This window comes from Choloepus didactylus, chromosome 4, assembly GCF_015220235.1.
Source record: "Choloepus didactylus isolate mChoDid1 chromosome 4, mChoDid1.pri, whole genome shotgun sequence".
NCBI classification, from domain to species: domain Eukaryota; kingdom Metazoa; phylum Chordata; class Mammalia; order Pilosa; family Megalonychidae; genus Choloepus; species Choloepus didactylus.
The window spans coordinates 107,219,937-107,243,962 of NC_051310.1; the positions used below are offsets into that span (position 1 = coordinate 107,219,937).

The following is a 24,026-nucleotide window of genomic DNA, read 5'->3' on the forward strand; positions in this document are numbered from 1 at the left end:
AATGAATGACCATTCCAGGATAAATACAGTGGCTTGGATAAGCATGTGCTGAGACAGAATTCAGGTGAATCTGAGGAAGGAGGTGAGGTAGATCACATGCACAGAAGACGGCACGTCTATACAACCTCCCCTCTCCCCTCTTCAGACCACAGATAAACAACCAGGCTTTTCTTCAATCGTTTCCACTGATTGTTCTCACTGAAATTTCCAAGCAATGGAGATGGACAGGTATGGTTGCAGTTTGACAGCCTGGGCAGGGGGAGGAGCTAATAAGGTGGGGGAGAATTTATTCGATAAATATGTAAAGGATGGGCTGAATTTATAATTAAATGTAGGTTGCACATTCACTGATTGTTTCCTAACTCGAAACCCTCCTAATTCTAAAAAACTCTTGATGTTGGCTCACTACTAATTTCTCTACATCCATACAAGATGCAAGAAAATGTGCCCCCCACCTGCCCCACACCTCCTTCAGGACATGTCCCTATGGATATACAATCAGGTGACCTCTGTTTCAGAGGGTAAGAGAAGTGCCCTCTAGGAGATTAAGACCAACTCCCAGGATTTCTTGGAAAAACGTAGGTAATCTTGATGTAAAAACACATTCGTTTGTTTTTTTTTTTTTTTTTTAATTCATTTTTATTGAGATATATTCACATACCATGCAGTCATACAAAACAAAGCATACATTCAATTGTTTATAGTACCATTATATAGTTGTGCATTCATCACCAAAATTAACTTTTGACATTTTCATTACCACACACACAAAAATAATAAGAATAAAAATTAAAGTGAAAAAGAACAATTAAAGTAAAAAAGTATTTTGTTGAGAATTTTTGCATCTATATTCATTAGGGAGATTGGCCAGTAGTTTTCCTTTTTTGTAGCATCTTTGCCTGGTTTTGGTATTAGATTGATGTTAGCTTCATAAAATGAGTTAGGTAGTGTTCCATTTTCTTCAATGTTTTGAAAGAGTTTAAGTTCTTTTTGGGAAGTTTGGTAGAATTCCCCTGTGAAGCCATCTGGCCCTGGGCATCTATTTGCAGGAAGCTTTTTGATGACTGATTGGATCCCCCCGCCCGCGACTGGCTGGCCGAGGTCCTCCGTCTCCCCTCTGGTCAGTCCAGGTTGTTCATATGTTTCCAGGAAATTGCCCATCTCCTCTACTTTATACAGTTTACCGGCATACAGTTGTTCATAGTATCCTCTTTTTTTTTTTTTTTAATCTTCATTTTATTGAGATATATTCACATACCACGCAGTCATACAAAACAAATCATACTTTCGATTGTTTACAGTACCATTACATAGTTGTACATTCATCACCTAAATCAATCCCTGACACCTTCATTAGCACACACACAAAAATAACAAGAACAATAATTAGAGTGAAAAAGAGCAATTGAAGTAAAAAAGAACACTGGGTACCTTTGTCTGTTTGTTTCCTTCCCCTATTTTTCTACTCATCCATCCATAAACTAGACAAAGTGGAGTGTGGTCCTTATGGCTTTCCCAATCCCACTGTCACTCCTCATAAGCTACATTTTTATACAACTGTCTTCGAGATTCATGGGTTCTGGGTTGTAGTTTGATAGTTTCAGGTATCCACCACCAGCTACCCCAATTCTTTAGAACCTAAAAAGGGTTGTCTAAAGTGTGCGTAAGAGTGCCCACCAGAGTGACCTCTTGGCTTCGTCTGTTTTTAAAGGAAATGAATTGGTCATGGCTTGGTTGCAAGAAGAGAGAAGTTCTTTTGCAGCCCCTGAGGCAAATGACTGCTCTCAGCTCAGCAGGCTGTGCTTATGTAACGTCTCCTTTAATCTGATCCTTCTATTTCATTCATTCTGGGACCCAGGGAAGACCGTCCAACCCTCTGAGTCTCGGCCTGCATGTCTAGAACAGGAATACTGTACTGACACCTGACCCTGCCCATCCCGACCAGCCATACCGTGGGGACTGAGAGAGGCAAGGACTTTGTAGGAAGCTGAGCTTCTTGGAGCAAAGAAACCACAGGATTGGGTCTCGTTATTTCATGTTTTGTAACTACGCTTGGTTTCAAACTCTTAAAATTATTCATATTAGGTTAATCGGCTTATTAGATGTTGAAATGTATCCTGAGGCTTTTCTCATCTAATTACTTAGAAATTACCCTGGTTCAAGTGCCAGGAAAGAAAATTCTTTTACAAGAATCACTTGCACCTTCCACAATACTCTAGAGCAGGAGCAATTTTCTCCCTTAAACCTTCTTTCCTTTTCCAAATCCTAAATTTCCCAGTGAAAAGACCTACAATGGTGTGAGATATACATCTGCCCCATCCTGCATTCTCCTTACTTTTAAGAAATAAAGTGTAGATGCAATAACTAGACATGACCTAGACACACTTCATGTATATAATGCCATGGTGGTGCTGGGGGTGGGGGGAGGAGCGGAAAGGAGAGCTAAAGAGTGCCCAAGATTATGAAAGTCATGAATGCAGGAACAGAATCATCACTGACACTCTTTACCTCTCCCTGAGGTCACCCCCCTCACAGATGGTGCAGTGGGGTGATAATGGCATCTTGGAACCCAGGCTCTCCCCAAGCCCCTGGGTAATGCACACCAGTCAACTTGAATTACACCAGCAGAGTGTCCAGAAGCAACGGGGACCCACACAGTCACATGTGTGCACCTATATAAGGAGGCCCACCTTGGAAACCTTCAGAAATGCAGCACAACAAGAAGAATGAAAGAATGATATTTGTGTGTTTTATTCTGATAATCTACCGAACATACTGCTGAAATGACAGCTGACAAGCCAAGTGGGCACCCTCACTTATCACAGGTTTCTGTCATGGATATTTGTTGTTTTTGACCATCCTGCATCCACTCTCCTTCTTTTGGTAAAGCATCTGAATTCCCTTTTTGGGATTAATTCTCCCCCACTGTGAGCAATTCTGGTAAGACTGTCAGTCAGGGGATCCCACCCTCCCTGTCCAAGGGCTGGGCGTGTGACCCATGCCAAGTCAATCAGTCTCTTGTTTCCAGGACCGTGAATGTTGGCTGGAGAAATCTGTCGGAGTTTATCCATCACAGAACCAACACCCAACATGACTGTCAGTTCTACCCACCTGGAACCCCAGAGCTTCACCAGTTTTCATTCTTCAACAAGACTGGTTCTCCACACTTCCTGTTGATTCTCTGAGAAACTGAATGCTTTTGTCTTTAAATTAGCCAAAATTGGTTTCTGTTGCTTATAAAAAAAAAACAAAAAACAAACAACAACAAAAAAAACTCTACTTCAGACACAGACAGAAGCTTCCTTCCTCAGATTCTGAACCTCCTTGGCATCTCCTAGGGCCAACAAAAGCTCATGATTCTAAAATTGATAATATACATATGAGTTCATTCCTCCTAGGATTCTCTTGTTCCTCCCTGAATAAGTTAAGAAAGAGTTCTATTCTGAAAGAAGAAAGAAAAGAGAGAAAGGGAGAGAAAGAGAGAGAGAAAGGGGAGGGGGGAGAGAGAAAGAGAGAGAGAGAGGGAGGGAGGGAGGGAGAGAAACATGCCTCGAATAATTCCATAATGGTGAAATTAATACCAGCTCTAAATGTTACCTTCAGGAACTGGGGTGACAGAGAGAAGAAAAGGAGAAAGAGAATAATTGATTTTTTGAGATACAATTTATATAGAATAAAATGTACAGATCTCAAGTGTACAGTTTGATGGGTTTTGACAACTGTCAAACCAATGGGGTAACAACCATTTCAGTCACAAAACAGAACATTACCATCACCCCAGAAAGTTTCATCACCTCCCTTTCTGGCCAATCCTCCCCCCACCCCAGTAGGCAAACCTTCATCTGATCTCTATCCCCATAGTCTAATCTTCCCTGTTCTAGAACTTTATATAAATGCAATCAGATAATACGTATGCTTGCATCTGGCTTCTTTTGCTCAACGTAATGGTTCTGAGATTCATCTAGATTGTTTACATACCAGTAATGTGTTCCTTTTTATTGCTGAGTAATACTTCATTGTATGAATGCACCACAATTGTTTATTCAGTCTCCTGCTACTGATGGACATTTGGGTTATTTCGAGTTTGGGGCCATTATGAATAAAGCTGCTGTGAACATTCTTAGACAAGTCTGTTTATGGACATATGATTGATTTCATATCTCTTGAATAAATGAATTTTTATTAAATAGTGAAGAAGCTTTCTACAATAACTTGCAGAGAAGCAATAACACACTTTCTCCAGGAGGAAAACAAGTGCCTACTTTCCATCTCTTCTTCTAGGGTTGATAGTATAAACATGCTGTTAACCCCTTACTCCCTGTCCACAAGCTTCATTTTCTCAATTTGCAAACATCCTCACTCATTGCCCATTTTAAACAAACCATTCTCTTTTCTCTGAAACTAGCAAATATTCTCAATATATCTTCTTCGTGGCAATTTTTTTTCAAGTGCTCCCTATATCCACTGGATCCTCTAATTTTCTTTTCTTTCTTTCTTTCTTTTTTTTTTTGTGGTGGTGCTCGAGCAGCCCATTCTAGTCTTCTTTTCTCAGTTCTCTTTCTCCTTGACCTCCTTGCACAGCATTCAGCAGAGATGACCACCTCTCTTTCTTGAAATTCTTCTCCTTGCTTCCATACTACATTAAGGGCACAGGTTCTGCAGCTAGACTTTGGGTTTGAACCTGGCTCTATCACATACCAGCTGCATGACGAAGGGCGATTTCTTTAACTGTTCTGTGCCTCTTTTCTTTTTTAAAATGAAGATAATAATAGTACTCACATCATAAATTGGCTAAGAGGATTAGCACTTAGAACTGTTCTGGGTATGTAGTAAGTGTTCAATAAATGTAAGCAATTTTTATTATCTCATTTGATCTTCTTTGTAGTGTGTGTAATAGGAGAACTTTGTAAACCATAACAAGTTGTATGCATGTAAGAAGTGACATAAGGAGTTAAATGTAATGCTGACTCTCCGATTCCCGGGCCACCCCTTCTCAGTTTCCTTCGATGGCTGAGCCTCTTTCTCCTGCTTCTTTTTTTTTTAATTTTTTTATTAAATGCAGTTTTATTGAAATACATTCACACACCATACAATCATCCATGGTATACAATCCACTGTCCACAGTATGATAACATAGTTATGCGTTCATCACCACAATCTATCTCTGAACATTTTCCTTACATCAGAAAGAACCAGAACAAGAATAAAAAGTAAAAGTGAAAAAAAACACCCAAATCATCCCCCCATCCCACTCCATTTGTCCTTTAGTTTTTATCCCCATTCCTCCACTCATCCATACACTAGATAAAGGGGGTGTGATCCACAAGGACTTCACAATCACCCTGTCACCCCTTGTAATCTACATTATTATATGATTGTCTTCAGGAGTCCAGACTGCTGGGTTGGAGTTTGGTAGTTTCAGGTATTTACTTCCAGCTATTCCAATACATTAAAGCCTAAGAGGTGTTATCTATATAGTGCATAAGAATGTCCACCAGAGTGACCTCTCGACTCCATTTGGAATCTCTCAGCCACTGAAACTATTTTGTCTCATTTTGCATCCCCCTCTCCTGCTTCTTTAATGAGGACACCTGTCAAAGCCCACACCTTGGTCCTCAGTCCTCATGGTTCTACCCTCTCTTGAAGGTTTTATCCATCATCGTGGCTTCAGTTATCACAACCAGGCTGATGATTATAAATATACATCTACCACCCTAAGGCATCTCTCTGCAACGCCAGAATCTCACATCCTCAACTTCCTGCCCGGCATCTTGCTCTCTGGGGGTCCCACCATTCATGCATACTCAATGCATATAAAACCAAATACACAGTTTTGCTTTCACAAACAGGTTACCTTCTGGACTTTGTTTGTCTTCCATGATACACTCACCCCCAAAGCAAACGTGGCCTAATCTTGCCAGGAAACAACTTCCCTGGACCTGGAACTAGAAGAAGGGCCTGACTGAGATCCCCAGACCTGCCTAAGAGGGCTCGAGAACAGACCTGTGGGGATCACACCAGTTACACCACCAAGGAAAAAGGAAGCTGCCTCTCATTTCCCTGAGACCTGCACTGTCCACTCTGAGAGGTTTATAATGACTACAGACTGTCTGAGCAGGAGCGTGGGCTGGGGGAGTGCGAGTTCCATCCAGGAATGAAGTTGCTTTGTTAAAACATGAAAATCCTAATTTTAGGCCCACTGGCACTTTGTCCCAAGCCTTCCTCCCTACCATCTCACAGTCTTGACAGTACTGCTTGTGTCTTTGTCTGACAGCCCCTGCCCCACACCCACAGGTGATGTCCTTGCTGGAACTGGCAGCCCGACCACTCCATCCGTGCCTCCCCCTCAAAGCGTCAGTCAAGGAGAAGACACTGACCTGAGCGTCTCAGGGCCTTGAGGATATGAGAGACTGTGTGGCACCTTCAACATTCCCTGGAACAAAATCAACTGTTCTTGCAAGCAGCCTAACAAAACTCACCAGGAGTCACAAGGAGTCTCATCAGAGGTTCTGCCTGTGCTAGTCATTAGGGCTGGTCACAGAGATTCCATCCCTCTGTCTTCTGAGCTCATGGAGGATTTGCCTCCTTCTTCCCTCTGAAGTTAAGTGTGAGGTGTGACTCACTTTGGCCAATGAGATGGGAGCATAAACTACGATGATCACTTCTGGCAGAAAGTTTAAGAACCAGCGCACACTTTGCTTATTCACTTTCCCTGCCTCAGCGGAAGAATGAATTGAGATGGAGCTTCTAGAAGCCTGGGTCTCCAAATAAGCAGAACATATACACATAAAGCATGAGCAAGAGATGAATTTTTGTTGTGTTACAACTCACTAGGACTTGGGGCTTATTTATTACTGCAGCATAAGCTAGTCACTCCTGACAGATACAATGGTATTCTTCCTGTCACCTGTCAGCACCTTCCAATTTCTGACTCCTTCTCTGGCTTTTACATTTCAACTCCCTTTATTCAGCTCTTAGGTCCACATAATACACTCAAGTTACCCAAGCATAAAGCCATCCTCTGGTTTATGGATTAAGCCTGATATCTGCTGTGGTACAGTCCATAGCAACCTAGCAAAACTCTGGGCTCCAATGGGGCTCAGCCCCAATATCCTAGACATGAAATCAGGTACAATTGTCCCCAACATCAACATCTAAACAAAAGTCTTCCTATTACACTGCCCTGTTCTAAGCTAGGCTGACCATAGAAGTTATCGTCCAAGCCAGGACAATTTTGAGTGTGAGATGAGATGGGGACAACAGGCATAAATCATCAATGTCCTGGGTAAACAGGCCACCCTAATTCTAGTTCACCACCTCTACAATATTAGGTCTAGGGCTATGAGAAAAATTCCTAGAGACATTATCCAAGGATAGGTCACCATATCCAGGAAATGCGATTAAAGTCCTAAGAAGAACCATCTGGTCAATTAATGTGTTTATCAGAGAGTGTGTACTCTGCTTTTACGATTCTGTGTGGCATTGGACTGAATGAGTGCAGCTGTTTTCCTAAGTAGGCACATGCGAATAACAGTAGACATCCAAACAAAACCAAGAGCCCAATGCAAAATGCAGCCATAAAGTATGTACACCCTGCGGAAACATTAACAGTGTCTTCTTCCCACTGGTCAGTCTGGGAGTCATTTAAGAGGAAGAAGGATAAAATCAAGAAAACAAACTGCAGGAAAAAAAAATTTAAACAAAGCCAAAGTAAATGCAACTTCAGTGAACTGGGCTCCCCCTCTCCTTCTAGGCATGTGAGACATATTAAAATCAGTGAATATTTTAAAAGAATGATGAATTTTCTAGGTAAAGGCATCCATGGTAGAAGACAGCTGATTTCTCTAATCTGCTGCTATTCTGCATTTTCCTTTACTCTGTAAAACAGCAGGATTCTAATTAGCTCATTAAAAATCTCAGTGGCTTATGGTCAGGAGGTATATACTGATATTTGTAGAGGAATTTGTTTTTCTGTTGATACCAATCCCTATCCCCTTAACCCCACTTCACGTGATATGTGAACCCCACATAGGATTGGTCACATGACTGACCTAGCTCAAGTACCCCTCAGCCCCAGGACGTAGGTGCAGGGACGGGCATATGACCCAGACAAGAAACCTGACCTGAGTATGCTGTGTCTGAGATCGAAACAAGTCACCAGGTGAGACCGAGTCTCCCCCACCACGACTGCAGGCTCACAGCCCCATCAGCCTGCCTGCCTGCCTGCAAAGGATGCGAGCAAACCGAGGGATGGAGAAAGGCAAGTCCCTGGTGTTACTGGACCTCCAGAATGCAACCCTACCTGAAGCCCAGTCCATCTCCTGGAATTTCCAGTAATATGACCAACAAAATACCTCTCCTGTTTAAATGTTGGGTTTCTGCCACTGCAACTGATAGTCCTAACTCTCATATCTGCCAATGAATAATGCTATGTAATATGACTTAAATAATTTCCCAAATCTGAGGCTGGGAAGAGAGGGTGGGGCAAATATGGAAAAGACTGGCCATGAGCTGATGACTGTTGAAATTAAATGATGGGTATATAGGATCTTACTATACTATTCTCTCTACTTTTATGTATGTTTGAAATTTTCCAAAATAAATTTAAATCAAATGTTAAAAAAAAAAAAATTTCCCCCCAGGCCTCACAGTTCAAGTCCAGCACAAACCAGAGCCAATAACAACAACAAAACAAAATCATACATAAACCAAAAACTAGCAGGCATCTGCAGGGAATATTTGTAATACATGGAAATATTAGCACAAGCATTCTTTACAGCATGCAAGGGACTTTCAACATTAGACCTGAGTCTACTGGGGCTGACAGGATGATGGGATCTCAGATCACAGGGCTAGCACACACTACCCCTGACCATGCAGCAAAGGTCTGCAATGCGGCTGCAGCTCCAGGGGAAACAGTGGAGTGCACAGAGTACAGAGCACAGGGTGCACTGCTGGAGGAATCTGTTTTTCCTCCCAGTGAATCACTGTAACACAACTATTATCCATAGCTGCCCATTAAAGCAAAGGTGTGGCTCCAGCTAAGGACGGCATCACTTCTTAATGTTCACTGAAAACGATCGTTGTTCGGACACAGGAACACATTTCTGCTCATCAGTTTAGAGACAACCATGATTCTCTTCCTCATTCAAGGCTGATATCATCTATCCTAGGACCTTGCCTTCCCCCTGGATTAGTGATTCTCAACCCCTTAGAAACTACTTGGGATCTTTAAAGTCTCCTGATGCCCAGGCGCACCCAGACCAATTAAAGCATAATTTTTGGAGGTGGGGCTCGGGCTTTCTGTATTTCTAGAAAGCTCTCCAGTGATTCTAGTGAGCAGCCAGAGGTCCACTAACTCCAACAGACTTCTGGATCTGTGAGGGGATCGCTAGCTTTGGACCCATGCCTTACCTCTCTGGGCATCTCCTGCTATTGGCTAGGCCAACCCCACTTCCCGATCTACCCAAGTGAGTAGATCTCAATCAATTCAGAAGCTACTTCTTTCCTCTTCTTCACCCATACTAAGTAAGTCTTAGAAATATTTTGCTTTCTTTAGAATGCATGAAAGACCCAGCTAACTGGGAGCATAACACTTTTTTTAAAGCTTATTTTGAAATCATTTTAGTTTTATAGAAGCATTCCAAAGAAGATAAAAGAGTTCCTGTATACCCGTCACCCAGCATCCCCTAATGTTAGCATCTCATATAACCATGGTATTTGTATAAAGACTAAGAAACTAACATTGGTACAATACCATTAACTAAACTACACACTTAATGTGGGTTTCATGAGGTTTCCCACTAGTGTCCTTCTTCTGTTCCAGGATCCAAATCAGGATACCACCTAGCATTTAGCATAATGTTTTGAAGAATGAAAAAGGTCTGAACCAAGCTCTAAACCACAGAATCAAAACATCATTTTGGGCTTCATTTCCTTGCTCACCTTCCAGCCTCTACCTAACCTCACATTTGTGTTCAGCTGGCTCCATACCTCATTGCTTCTTTTTTCCGGTTTGATCTGATAGCCCCAATTGTTAAGCCAACTCAGTTCTTAACAATTTGGGGGTCCTGAGACCCCTTTGAGAATTTACTTAAATACTGTCCCCTGAGAAAAATGCACAAACAAAAACAATTTCCAATTTCAGAGCAGCCAGAAAGCACTTTTCCCCATTCCTCGTCCCCCTAGAGCTTCTACCCAGGTACTACCTGCCCCTGACATTAATTTTGGGGTGAAATCGACACAACTCACTTTCCAGCCCCCTCCCACGACAATAACTCTAGATTCTGATCATAGCGGCAGTGCTCCCCACTCTGGGTTTTGGCCAACACCAGCTGCCTCAACTGCAGCCCTGGGTGGAGGAAGACCCCTCCAGCTGGCCGGGCAGAGCAAATCGGTCAAGCACAGCAGGCAGCTGGACTCTTCCCTTCCTGCCAACTTGGCTGCCAGCAGAGAACTCCCACAATGTTTTGCAGACCCATCAAGCCTGCTTTCTCTGTGATGGGAACATCTTAGAATTTAACACTTTTTAGTCCATAGGCCATGTAATCAACTGAATTTCAACAAAGAAAAGTGACTCCAGCATCCAGAACAACATCAATAAGCTCTACCAATATCAGGTCTTCTGTTGTTTGGAAATGGCAGGAACCTCTGTCCCAAGGGCAATGCTTGACTTCTACTCTCCATCTCTGAAAACAGCCTGCAAGGCCCCCCACACTTGAAAGCCATACAGTTGTCAACCCCACATGTTCTCTTAAGCCACCACACCAGCCCCTGTACCAGGAACCGAGGAAAAGGGACACTCCATCCCCACTCACTGTTTACGAACTTAGTTTGGAACCTCTCGCTCCAACTGATGTCTTGACCCCTGCTCTGTCCCACTCATCCCTATTATTTGGACGTTGCTCATTTCTATCAGTGCATCGTGCATCTGACTGTGTGCTGAGGATGGCCGAGGTGTCACCTGAGCTCTGCCATCTTTGCTAAAGATCCCACAGCCTCCCCTCTGCCCGGGGATCACACTCTGCCCTGCTGACACTTTAGCCAGGATAACACCAATTCCTCCAGAATCAACCAAAAGGCAACAAGCCTGGGGAATCAACAACAACAAACAAATAACTGCTATGGACAGGACTAGATCAAGTCTTACCTTCTGCAAATGGTTCCCATTCATAAAACCGGCCCATGAACGGCTTGTTGTTGTACGATGCACACTGAACCTCCCGGATACTGCGACTGCTTTCCGGACAAACCTAATACAACAGATAGTAAATACACAATTAGTGCCCACATCTTTTTGCAGCCCCAGTCAAATCCCAGAATACCTCTCCAATTTTAAGTACCAGTCCTCCTCTAACTGAACCAGGTGATCGCCTGCACCAAAAATTTAAAAATCAGATTCCCAGGCTTTGTCCTAAGTTTACTAAATCAGAATCTTTGTAGAGAAACTAAATTTTTAACAAGTTCCCCGAGATTATTCTTTGTTTATCATAATTTGAAAACCATTGACCTAAACCTTCTGTTCCCGACAAACCGCTCTATTTCCTCTCCCTCAAAGAAGCCATCAATTCCCATCTGTTTGACATTGCGTGGAATAAAATTCAAGCAAGCACATATAGAGCCCTTAACATGTGCCAGGCACTATTTAAAACATTTCACATACATTAACTGAACTAATTCTTACAACAATTTATGGGGTGGATATTGTCATTTTACTGATTTTTTTAAAAGGAGCAAACTGAGGAATGAGCCTCCCAGCCGGGGAGTGGCAGAGCCCAGATCTAAACCCAGGCAACCGGTGCCCACAGGCTGTCTCTCAGCACCCTCCCCGTCTTTCTAACTTCTTGCCTACATTTCTCCACCATCTAAAGCATGAGTTCCCAATCTTTAGTGTGGAAAAGAATCACCCAGAGTTCTTGTTGGAAATGAAAACTCTGGGATCCCACCTCCAAGAATGATTATCCCGTAGGTCTGAAATGAAGTCCAGGAATCTGTGGTTGAGCAAATTATCCAGGTGATTCTCATATACTAGATTACTCAAAGAAAATATCCAGTTCCTCCTGACTTCTCTCTTTTTTATAAATGGTAATATGAGCAAAGTTTGGAATAAAATAAGATCAGAATTACAAGTTTGAATTGTGGGTAAAGCAATCTGTTTAGGTGAGTATGTGGGTGTGTGTGCGCACGTGTGTGTCTTGCGTGTTAACATTCAGAAGGAAAAGGAACCTGGCCCTTTAAATATTAAAAGCACTGTGTAGAAGACAGCTCTGGAATAAACTGTTAGATAAGACAGCTCAAAGTCCTCAAGGATTTATAAAGAAATCTACTGTATGTATCAGAAACAGCAGGTCTCCTGGAAGATGAGGAAACAAGGAGGAATGAAATGAGGTGGAAGGAAAAACATCTCCTGCTGGATAAAGGAGGCGGAGGAGGCTACGGGTACAAACTCCCAGGGTGGTCGCAATGCCACTGCAGCTCGAGTCAAACCATATGGCGCAAGAAGCCCCGCGAAGCAGACGGTGATGGGAACTGGTGGGAAATAAAAGGCAGGGAGGGTAGGTGGGGTGAGCCAGGCCCTGACAATCAGGGAGAGGCTAACCGGCCAGGAAGGGCCCCCTGCTAGGGTTCTGGAAGCAAAGCTGCTGGCGGCCCTAAAGCTGGAACAGTGTGGGCTTCCAGCAACACCAGCTGTCTTCAGATAAAATGCTTTTTATGACCATTTGGCCAGGACCAAAGTTTGACTGAGACGTATGTGATCGGCTGGGCAACTTAGGAAAAAAGTACCATCCCTACAGTAGTTCCCAAATCTGGTTTAGTGAAAGAATTGTCCCAGGTTTGCTGAAAATACAGATTCTTGGGCCTCATTCGTGGGAGTGTGGCAAGAGGGAATCGGAGTATATGCTTAGGGCACTCCCTCGGGAGACTGTGCAGCAGCCAGCCTGGCACCAGTAAGTACAGCAGCAATTAGAAGCCACACCCAAGCGCCAATCACACTCCAAATTACTTAGCACAGAATCACAGAATATTAGAGCAAGAGAGAATCAAATCCCAGATCTTTAATGCGCAGATGAGGAAACTGAGGCCCAGAGAAGTTTGGCAAAGTCCCGAGCCCTGCCTGCCCAGCATACTGCCCTGCCCATTAGAAACTAGAAACTAGGTATCAGCTGCTGGGCTTCAAACAGACCAGAACAGGTGGGCTAGATGATCTGTTCCTCAAACAGCCATGCCTGTGTAAAGTCAAGCTGCTCCAGCAACAAGGCTAGAGCCGGAAGCCATCCTTCATTAACCTGGCAGCAATTACCAGAATTGGAAGCAGTGGACCAGGAAGACTTAGCCAGTCTGCTTAACCCCTTTCATTCCATCAGCAAAATAATGACAACAGGCTGGACCACTAACTGAGGTGCTTCAGAATCATTTAGAATTGCTCAGTATTTGATGATGTATATTTCATGACATGGAAAGCAATCCACAATCCATTAAGTGAACACAGTGTTAAAATGATTTTGTACATGTGTGCATATGTGTATGTGGAAACAGATTTAAAATGTTATCTCTGGAAGGTGGGATTATGCATGGTTTTTCTTCCTAATTTTTGGTTAATTTGCACTAATTTTTATGCAATAAACACATAATATTTATGTAATAAAAATGAGTTATCAGTTTTGAGATCACTCAAACACATTTGGCCCTTGGCCAGCTTTGTATCTGCTCATAGTTTAGGATTTTATGCTGTGTTTAAATACTTCAGGAATACCTCGTGCTCTTACTTGCTCAGATATGCACCTCCCCAAGTCAACCAGTCACCTGTGGTGGGTTATTCAGGCTACCCTGTCCCTGTTCACCAACAAATCTTTATATCTGAGCATGGCCCAGTAACCTCCTGTGACAAGAGGGCTTAACATGGCATCAGATCCACAATGGGGAGCCAGGTGCTGAGGAACCAAATCCACCTACATTTGGCAGGAGGAAGTTGAGCCCAGCAGGTTGGCTATGGTGTCCAGCAAGGAGCTGGCATGGGAAGGTGCAGCAGAGGTAACAAGGTGCCCTGGCAGATGGGCATGGCCCTGTGTGTGATCCAGAGCAGGGACTCATGAAATGCCATTCAGAGGCAGGACTCTACTTCTGGGGAGGAGGGGGGCCTCACCAGAGAAATGCAAGGCTCATTGGGCCCAGATGTGGAAGTTGGTTATTGAGAGAATTATGGTACAGGCAGGAAAGACAGAACCCTGGGGTGATGATGGTGATGGTGATGGTGGTGGCAGTGGTGCTAAGAAAAGCTAACTTTTATTGAGCACTTTCTAAATGGCAGAAACTCCACTGTTTGATTTACATATATTAGCTCATCTAATCCTCACAACAACCCAAAAGGTAGGTAGTATTATTATATCCATTTTAGAGATGAGGAAACCAAGGCACAGAAAAGTTAAATGACCTACCCAAGGGCAAAGGGCTAGTAAGTGGTAAGTCAGGATTTGAACCCAGACACTGGGTCTAGAACCCACGCTAGTAGCCACTATACTATGGTGTTGCTCCCGATTGCATGGTGCTTAGACAGAGGGCCTAGGATGTCAGGAGACATCCTAGAGGCCAATGCCTGATTCAGCCTCTGGGGCTTGGGTAAGTGACCCCAGCTGTAAGGATCAGGGAGCTGCAGAGTGAAGAGGAAAACCAAACAGGGCCAGGGAAATTCTGTTTCATGTCTCCCTTGTAGATTACATCTGCTTGTACTTGCCGTACTATTATCTGTATATGATCTCCTCTCATTTTAATAGATCCTCTCAAGTTAAAACTTCCCAGGTTACAGATTCTTTTACATTTGTAATATTTTAGATGGGCTGTTTCCTGATGCCATAGACTGAGTCACCTTCACCTAATCAGTAATTGCCTCTATATTATTACACTGTGAGTTGGCGTTGGGCAGGTTTCCTGCAGACGGCTGATTCTTTCCATAGGCACAGAGTCTTGTCATCTTCAGGCCAGGAAACGGAGACAGGGAAAAAAGCCATGAAGATAGAGATCAGGCTCATTCAGGATAGGATCTGCACAGACCAAAACTTTATGGCCAAGTAATGCCTCTGGGAGATAAGTACCCTCCAAGTGACTTCCTTCCACCCAACAGAGGGAGGGATGTTTCCACTGGACTCTTCTGGGAAGAGGAATAAAGATGTACTTTAAAATGATGAGCTAAATCCTTATAAAGCAATACAGGCCCTATCCAAAGTTCCATCTAGAAAATTGCCTGAGGTTGCTATGAGTCACAAAGAATACCTTGGAAACGGGCTAAGTTTTTAGTGACCCTGGTTAATCTGAGATGACAAGTGCCTTTAACCTAACTTCATTGCTCAAGAGGACACAGTCAGTGATCACACGCTTACCTTTTGCTAATTAATGACTTTCAGTTCCCCAGGAAATGAAGAGAGTCATTCCCAATGAAGAGGTTCCAAGGAATATGACCTCGGAGGCTCCCTGGGTTAGACATGCATATTTTTTTTATCCTTTTCATTGTTCTGGATTCAATCAAAAGGCTAGCTACCATAACAACCTACAATGTATTTAACATCATCACAGCAAAGCAGTGAAGAAATCTAAAAAATAGAAATCCTAGGGAATACCCCTACAGGCCATGAAAAAGCAGCTGTGTAGTCTTGAGCAAGGAAGCACTTAACTTCCTTAAGTCTTGGTTACCACATTTGTATAAGGATTCCTGCCTCGCACCCCTACCCAGGATTTTTGTGAGGATTAAATTAGTAAAACATTGAAGTTTCTACCTCATAGTAAATTATCAGTAAGCGTCAGTTGAATTGGAATTCAGCTATACACCAAAGATGAATCCAGTATTCCAGAAGCTGAAGGTGGGTGTTCCAAGCAAGGAACCCCCTACCCCTTCTCTTACCACAAGGTCCCTGGTTTGGTTTTGCAGCTCTAGAGTAATGTAACCATGGGCCAAAGTTTCTTAAGAGTTATGCAAAATGTTTTCCAAATTGGTTTAATATCTCCTTTCTCAAGTCATTTGGAACAAATTCTATCATGCAAAAACTCTATCCCTCCTCCCACTACTTCCAGTGCTTCTTCTCTAGGGTCACTAAATTGGTTGGTCCAAGAGAGTTGGCTCAAGGCTTTTTAAAAAATAGGAACAAGTGTGTTTTCTTAGTTCTCAAGCACTTTCCTTCCCCCAAGTCAAAGAGAAGCTCACAATGTTATCCTAGAGAAAGATGTTTCCCTCTCATTCAATACAAACATCAAAGTCCCAAAAGATATTAAAAGACTAAGCCCATCCTTTCACCTAGGAGAATCCTGTATTTTTAAGTATTCTGGACACATGTCCATACAAATCTAGGCCTATCCCAAGAACGACCATTTATTTCTCCTTCTTTAGATTATTTACACATCTCCATGTCTGGAATAAGGTCTAAAAAAGGACACCGCCACCACCACCACCACCCACTTTTTTTTAAACAAGTCAGGAAATTTATGACAAAATATAAGCTTATTAAAACATTCAAAACTCCTACTCTCCAAAGGAATACAAATTTCCTAGCAGCTACTTTATGTATCACACATCAATAAGGCTGTCTTCCTTCGCCTCTGCTCTCCACTAGGGCAGGGAGTGACATTCTATTCAAAGGCAATCAGTTCTTGTGCCCTACTGTGTGTCAGGTGTTGTGACTGTGCTAACAGCAAAGGGGAGACTCAGTCATAACAGCTGCTTGCAGGGATCTCACAGGCCCAGGTAAGAAAAACTCATATGCAAAAACACGTAACACAATGTGAGTAATTTACAGAACTGTTTGGGCCTTAAATTTCTTATCTTGCAAAGCAAGGAGCCAACTGATACTTTCTAGAGTTGATAGATCAAAAAATAAAGTGTCAGTATACTACATAAAGCCAAACATAACTGAAAATAAAAATGTGGCCAGCAGAGATAGGAAGAGTGGGAGGAAAGGAGGTAGTTTCTTCATCTTTCACAGTGAGCAGTTAATATTCTAAAAAGCAGAGTTTTGAGCATATCATTTAGAGTTATGGAGACAATGACTACAAGAATAAAAATTTTAAATTACTGACTACAACTGCACCTGGGACCAGAATACACCTCTTCCTTCCATTGGCGTATTTCTTACTGTTTGCTTAATTATTTTTTATAATCATGAAAAGTGACAATGGTGAACAGTTCCCATTATTACGACTATAGTTCGTTTAGAGAAATGCAATGAAATATGTATGGGGAATAAAAAAATTACACTGGACTAGGAGGTCAGGACAGCAGACATCAATGCTTACCTCTAGCACTAATTAACTCGATATTAATTGTTATTTCCAACTGCTCTGAACCTCAGTTCCCCACTGGGACCAATATCTCTCTGATAGATGAGGAGTATTGGTCTACTGATTACAAGAAATTTGGAAGAAGTTTAAAAAAAAAAGAAGGGGATTATTTTTGGTAGCTTGAAGAAGGCTACAAATTAAAGCTAAAACAAACACATATATATATAATTTATATATTTATATTTTATTTATAATTATATATATATAACTTAAAGGCAACTGATAGAAAAAGTCAATAAGAGACCTTTCTATGAAATTCAAATTTGAGTTGAGAAGATAGAAAGCAAAATGCAACAAAAAAGCACTGACACTAGCACATATTTTCCAGATGAGGAGGTTGGTGCTAGCTCATGATAAGATATACTCCACTGAGCCCTCAGTTAGACGGCCGCCCACCCAGTGGCTGGACCTATTATCTGGACAAGCTTTATAGAATTGCACTGAATTTTTACTGGCCCATGTTCTAAGTTTTGCCTTAAAACTGCAGTCAGAAGTTATCTGTCAACTCTTCTTACTCAATATCAGATTAGAAAATGGGACAGAATTAGAACCTGACAACACAGAGCATGCTTAGCTACATGTGAGACGTGTCCAACATCTTCGTTTCACTTACACTTACTTTGAGGCAGAAAACTCCACAGGGATAAACCTGTTGTCAGAAGCCAGTCCCACCGCAGGGAGATGTACTGGGGAGTCACAGATACCAGAACTCAACACATGGGTGTTTGCTAAAAGCTGCTTTTAGCCCCAGGAGTTTTTCCCTCGTAATGTTAAGTGCCCTCAGCCTAAGCTCATAATCGCACCTCCTTTGGCAGGAGGGACCCTTAAAAACTCATAACCTTGTCCCCGCCTTGCACCAGGTGACTCACTGCAGCCTCTACTCTCCAGAAGGGGCCAGAGGGTCAGTCTCCTCTCCAGGGAGAACAGGCGAATTCATGGAGTGCTTAGAAGAAGAATGTGGGCAGAGACACACTTAGACTTCCAGGACAAAAGGAAAAGGTGTCTTGGTTGGTTAATACATTTAGCAAATATATTTTGTATTATATACAAATCCCAGAAACTGCTAGCAGAAAAGGATATTTGTTTTAACTGGATCCCCCAGGCGCCAGAGGGATTGAGGTCTGGTTTCCCCTTCCCCTGTTTCACCCCTATAAAAACTCCAAACCTTTTGCTCCCAAGTTTTGACAGCAGAGAATCTACTTCTGGGCTTCAATGAGTTTCCACAGAGAAACTTAACTATTTACTGGATTCCTTGAGTACTTATTACTTTTAGCCATAGCTGAGAAAGTATAGATAAAAAGAAGTGGGGAGGGGGATTATTTTCTGTAGCCTGAAGAGAGTGTGGATAATCCCAGGGTTGGTCCCTGGCTGCTGGAGACATACTTGCAGGTGAAGCCATTGCTCCTTAGGAGAACACTGGCTCCCTGTGCTTCTCACTTCTTGGTCCTGGGCCCTTACAGGAGCACAAAGGGCCTCTTGAGTCCCTGTCATTCCCTCTTCCTGGAAGTTCCTTCCCTCACCTGGATAACCTGCCCTCGTCCAGGAGGCCTTCACCAACTCTACCCAAGCTAAGGTAATTTCCAGTGTCCAGAGATTTCAAAGTGCCTACGTGGCATCTGTGGTGGCACCCGTGATCTGTTATTACTTATTTATGAGTCTGTCTCTCCCACTGGACTCTGAGCTGCCTGAGGCAATGGCTTGCATAATCTCATTGTCCTCAACCTACAGCCTAATGCATGACCCCACTTAGTCAGTGTCGATGCTGTGCTAATAGACGCCAAGCAACAACCGACAACAGCGGAATGTAGAATAGACTCGGGGCCCAAGGCTTAGGTTGAGTCTTGCTGCTCATACTCACACGGCTGATCTCGTCCAAGTCACCCCGCTCTGGGCCTCTGTTTCCTCACACAGAAAGGAGGGCATTGTGCTAGTAAGAGATCTAAGACAGGTGCCAGCTCTAAGAGACCACAGGGTTTCTAGCCATACTGGGTGTGTCACCTTCGCGTCCTCAAATACTTTATAAACAAGGAAAAAGAAAAACTTCCTTATCTCTAGAGTCTAGGTTCAGAGATTGTTAGTGTTGCATTATTATTGATTTTGTAGTATTTCAAAGGGATGTCATAAATAAATTTAATGATCCTAAAGACATGCTAGAATGCTTAAAAGTCCCAGGTGACAGGTAAAGGTAGGGCTTAACATTAAATGTGCACAGTCAGGGGTGTGAAGAATTCAATGTTAAGAGGTTGATTATCTAGTTTCACTTTCATCACTTTATAAACATGACACATGGGTGATTACCTTGAAACTACATCATAACTGGGTCTTTCAGCATTTTATTGTTGAGCAAAATGAAAGAACTTTTGACCACAGCTAATCCTGAGGACAAAAGGAACCCCTGAGCAATGCTGTCCATTTCATCCACAAGTTTCATGAGTTCCACCTAGAACCTGGAAGAAGTTCAGAAATGGAGAGACCTTATCCATTCCTATCTGCAGAGTGACATGTAAGTCTCCTTCATTTATCCAGGCCCAAACATATTTTACTAATGTTTTAAAGCAATATTATGCTCATACGTATTAATAATGTGTCAGCACCATGCCATGCTCCTTATATACATGATCTTATCTAGACCTCCTACCAACCCTACAGGGTAGGTATCATTATTATTATTATTATTATTATCATCCCCTCTTTACAGACAGTCTTCAGAGAGTTAAATGACTTGCCCAAGGAAATGCCATTCCCTGTATAATAGCCGGTGTTTGCATCCAGCTCTGCTTCACTCCATACCCAACTGTTTATGCACTATCCCATAGTGCCTTGCAGGTCTAACATCCAATTCAAACAGCTGATTAGAATTCCTTTAGAACTTTTCAGTGTGTATAAAAAAATTTCTCGCCTATCTATCTCATATATGAAAGTCAAGCAAGGCCCATGTGACATTTCTGCATGTTGAGATGCTAAAGAACAAATTCCTCAACACAACTGTCATGATTTAATCTGACTAGGAAGAGGCAGGGAGGGGAAGGAAAGCGGGCTCCCTACTATCTGGCAGGCATAAGAAGTGACTGAAACTCCAACACGATCCTGCCTAGTCTGTGCCTAGGCTGTTTCTTTTGTCCCCAAATGCTCTTTTCTCTTATCTGGCCACCCTTGGAAGGCCAGCTCAACTGTTCCCTCCTCATTGGAGTCTTCCATAACCCTGTCTGTGCAAACAACCCGGTTTATGCTGAACATCTGCTTTCCTTTTCGGAGTCTGGAATTTTGGTCTGAGCTGGGCCCAGGGCACCCATGTGACCAGCCCCCCAGTCAAATCCCTGGGCACTAAGTCTCTAATGAGCTTCCCTGATAAGGTGATTATTTCACATGTTGTAACAATTCATCGTTGGAGGAATTAAGAGCCTCCTGTGTGTTGCAACTGGGAAGGACTCTTGAAAGCTTGCCTCTGGTTTCCCCTCGACTTCATCCCAGGCACCTTTTCCCTTTACTAATTTTTCTTTCCATCTTTTTGCTGTAATAAGACATAGAAAGGAGTATATGACTATATGCTAAGCCCTGTGAGTCCTTCTAGTAAATCATCAAACCTGGGGATGCTTTGAAGTGTTCATGAGGTATGGCTGAAGTCCCAAGAAAAATAAGATATTCAGTCATGGAACCTCTAATAAGGGACATCTCTGAATAGAGGTCACTGAGATGTGGAAGTGGGTGGTGGGATGCCCTGGGAAGATGTTGTACAAAATATTACAGCTAAGAGAAGGGAATCAAATTTTTTCATAATCCTTTGTATAATACTTAGTAAACATTTACTTATTTACCCTTGGTTTGAGACTTTATTTTGCCTACCTCCAAAATGCCAGCAAGCATCACAAATTTGTAAGAATTTTCTAAGATTCCCTGTGTTTCAATCTCAGTAGTGCAGCTGCTACCCAGCACCTGGGGAAGCCACAGCTTCTATATGGGGAAAGCCAGGCCTGCTGTTGGTAACACAGGCCTGGCAAAAAGTGCTTCTTATCAAGAATGGATTGAATGAAAGAAATGCTAAGTAAATACCAGCTCCATGTGTTTGCCAAATGCTCTTTCTCTTTTCCCTTCTCTTTATAGTATACTCGGTCTTCAAAATTAAAAGACATCCTAGCCAATGAAATAATTTGTTGTACATTAGAAATAAATTCATTTCATTTAAAAGAACAGTGATGGGTATTCAAGAACAGGGACCATGTATAATCGTGAATACAAAGTAATTCCTTACATTGATGTCTTACTTTTTCATTTGCAAGGCACTTATCATCTCATTTGATCTTCAAAACTCTACCAAGCAGATAACAGGACTTTCTCTTTTATTTTCATGGTACCTAGTCCCATTACAAGACAAACAGCCATGATCAATTAAGTCTTATTGGTTGAGTGATTAGCAACAGGTTTAGAAAAAGTACTGTTTTATAAAAATTAATAGTTCCTGAAGTCCATTAGTGGAAGAACAAGCTAAAAAGCAATCTAGGCATTCCAAGGAATTATTAAGATCACAAATTAAGTCATTTCTATGGACTCTATAGCAGGAAATATATTTTTAATGAGGAAATTGAAGCTAATATATAACAGCTGTCCTGTTACCCAGTAACTGGGTGTTAAGGCAGATTAAATCATTAATGAAAAATATAGCAACTCAGAAATTTAAACTTGAAACAGTCTCTTATTCCTTTTTCTTTTATACAGAGCTTTTAAACTGATACTAAGAAAAACACATTTGGTCATCCAATGTAGCTTACATCGATAATTCGCTCTGCCACTCACTAGATGTGGAATCGTCAAATTATTTAACCTTCCTTTGCAACTGGAAAATGGAGAGAACGGCAAGCCCACAGGTCTGAGAAGAGGATTAAATAAGCTTAGTAAGAAAAGTGCCTAGCTTGGTATAAGTTTTTAATAATGGTAGTATTATTAAAATGCATGAAGACATCAATAAATACTGAACTAATATTCAAAGTGGGAATTCAGCCTATATGCACCAGTACAGCCACACAGGTTCTAAACCTACTAAAATGCCAGTTAGTAAATCACTGTTGCCCAGAGTCCTCTGAGTACTCTCTCCAGCTGTCTCAGCTCCTCCCCTAAGACATCTAGACTCCATGATACAATGTCTAAAGGGTTTATGCCTGGAACAGGGAGCCACTAGGAACCTGACTGGATGGTACTTACACTAGTCAATCCCACCAAAAATCCCATTAACTTAGCACCTCCACTGGTTACCTTAAATCAGCCAAACTGTACCTGACCCATAAGCAAAAAGTATTGCTGATACAAGCCATCAAGGCTTGGGAGGTTGTTTGTTCGCAGCAATAGCTAACTAATACCATCGTTAATTGACTGCCAATAAGCAGTTCAATAAGCTATGCATAAATTAATAAAGCAATAACTTTATTTCTTTTTTTTTAAAGTACATAGGGAGAGAAAAGAGAGGGAGGAAGATTAAAAAAAAAAAAAACAAAACCTGTTAACATGGCCCAAAAAATCATGTCCCTGCTGTCCTCCCTGTGCTCACTGCTACCAACAGAATGATAAGAACAAGGGCTGCTTCCAGGCCCAGGACAAAGGGATGTGTACTCACGTTGGTGTTGCACAGCTTGTACTGCCTGTAGGCCCCGATGCATGAGATTGCTGATCGGGCAGGCTGGGAGAAGCTCTGAGCTGTCCTGTGGGCCCCCACGCCATGGCTGCTGCTCATTTCTGGACTGTGGAAGAGACTTGAGGCTGCAGGGAAGCCCTGGTCATGGGTCAAAGGCAGCTGGTAGATGGAGGCCTCTGAGGGCTGCAGTCCAGAAGGAGGGCTGTTGTCGCTTTGGTACAGAGTCCCATGCTGTGGGGCCCAGTTGGCCGAGGGGCTGTAGACATGCCTAGGACTGGCAGCCCCCTGGGACCTAGAATGCCGGGGTGAGGGCCTCTGCCTCCGAAGCCTCTGCGGCGGGTGTCCAGTGTCTGTCTGCAGTGGTAAGATGTACGGGGCCTTACCATAACCATACTTCCCAGGGCCGATGGGACTTCGGCTCTTGCTCCTAAAGAGAGACACAGGAGAAGGAATGAACAGACTCACACACATCTCCCTGGGAACCCAGAGGCAGTGGTCCATGGTGGGGGGGATGAGTCAGAATGGAGGCTTAGGAGAGAGCCTGTGGTGGAACAGGGGGGTGAAGGCAGGGCCTTCCAGGAGGAGGGAACATCATGGATAAAGACACAGAGGCTAGAAAGTAGACTGAAGGTAGGAATCAAACAGCAGTGGATAAACAGTGGATGATGTGAGCCACTGGAAGTAAGGTTAGAAAGGTAAGCTGCAATCAGTGTGTGACTTTCACGTCAGGGAGTCTGGGCATTTTTGCAGGCCATAAGGAGCCACTGAAGTATAAAGGTATGAAGGCAATTTTAGCCACAGTAACTTTCCTGTTCACCTTTTTTCTGGTAATAATTTTGTTTTCACACTCAGTTGTGCCTGATATTTCAGATCCAGTTTCCAAATCATGCCCCAAAATCTTTTCCAGGTTAAGTGGAACTTAGCAAAGGAACCGAATTCTAATGTGTTGCTGAGGTCTGACTTGCACTTGGGTCAAACTCACCACCTATGAAGATCGGAGGGGGATGAAAAATTGGCCATTCCATTGATCTTGAGGAAGCCCATGTTAAGCAAGGGGTAAGTGGTCATCTTCACATCAGTA

General features: G+C 42.7%; 1 protein-coding gene across 1 annotated transcript in view; it reads right to left on the bottom strand.

The window, feature by feature from the left end:
* The window catches only part of THSD4 (thrombospondin type 1 domain containing 4), a 685,670-nt gene that overhangs the window by 517,896 nt on the left and 143,748 nt on the right, over nt 1-24,026 (bottom strand). Inside the window, exons 5-6 of the mRNA XM_037833526.1 lie at nt 22,928-23,372; nt 11,150-11,252 (exon numbers count right to left, since the gene is read on the bottom strand). Coding sequence (XP_037689454.1) covers nt 11,150-11,252; nt 22,928-23,372 — 548 coding nt within the window. The remainder of the gene's footprint in view (nt 1-11,149; nt 11,253-22,927; nt 23,373-24,026) is intronic.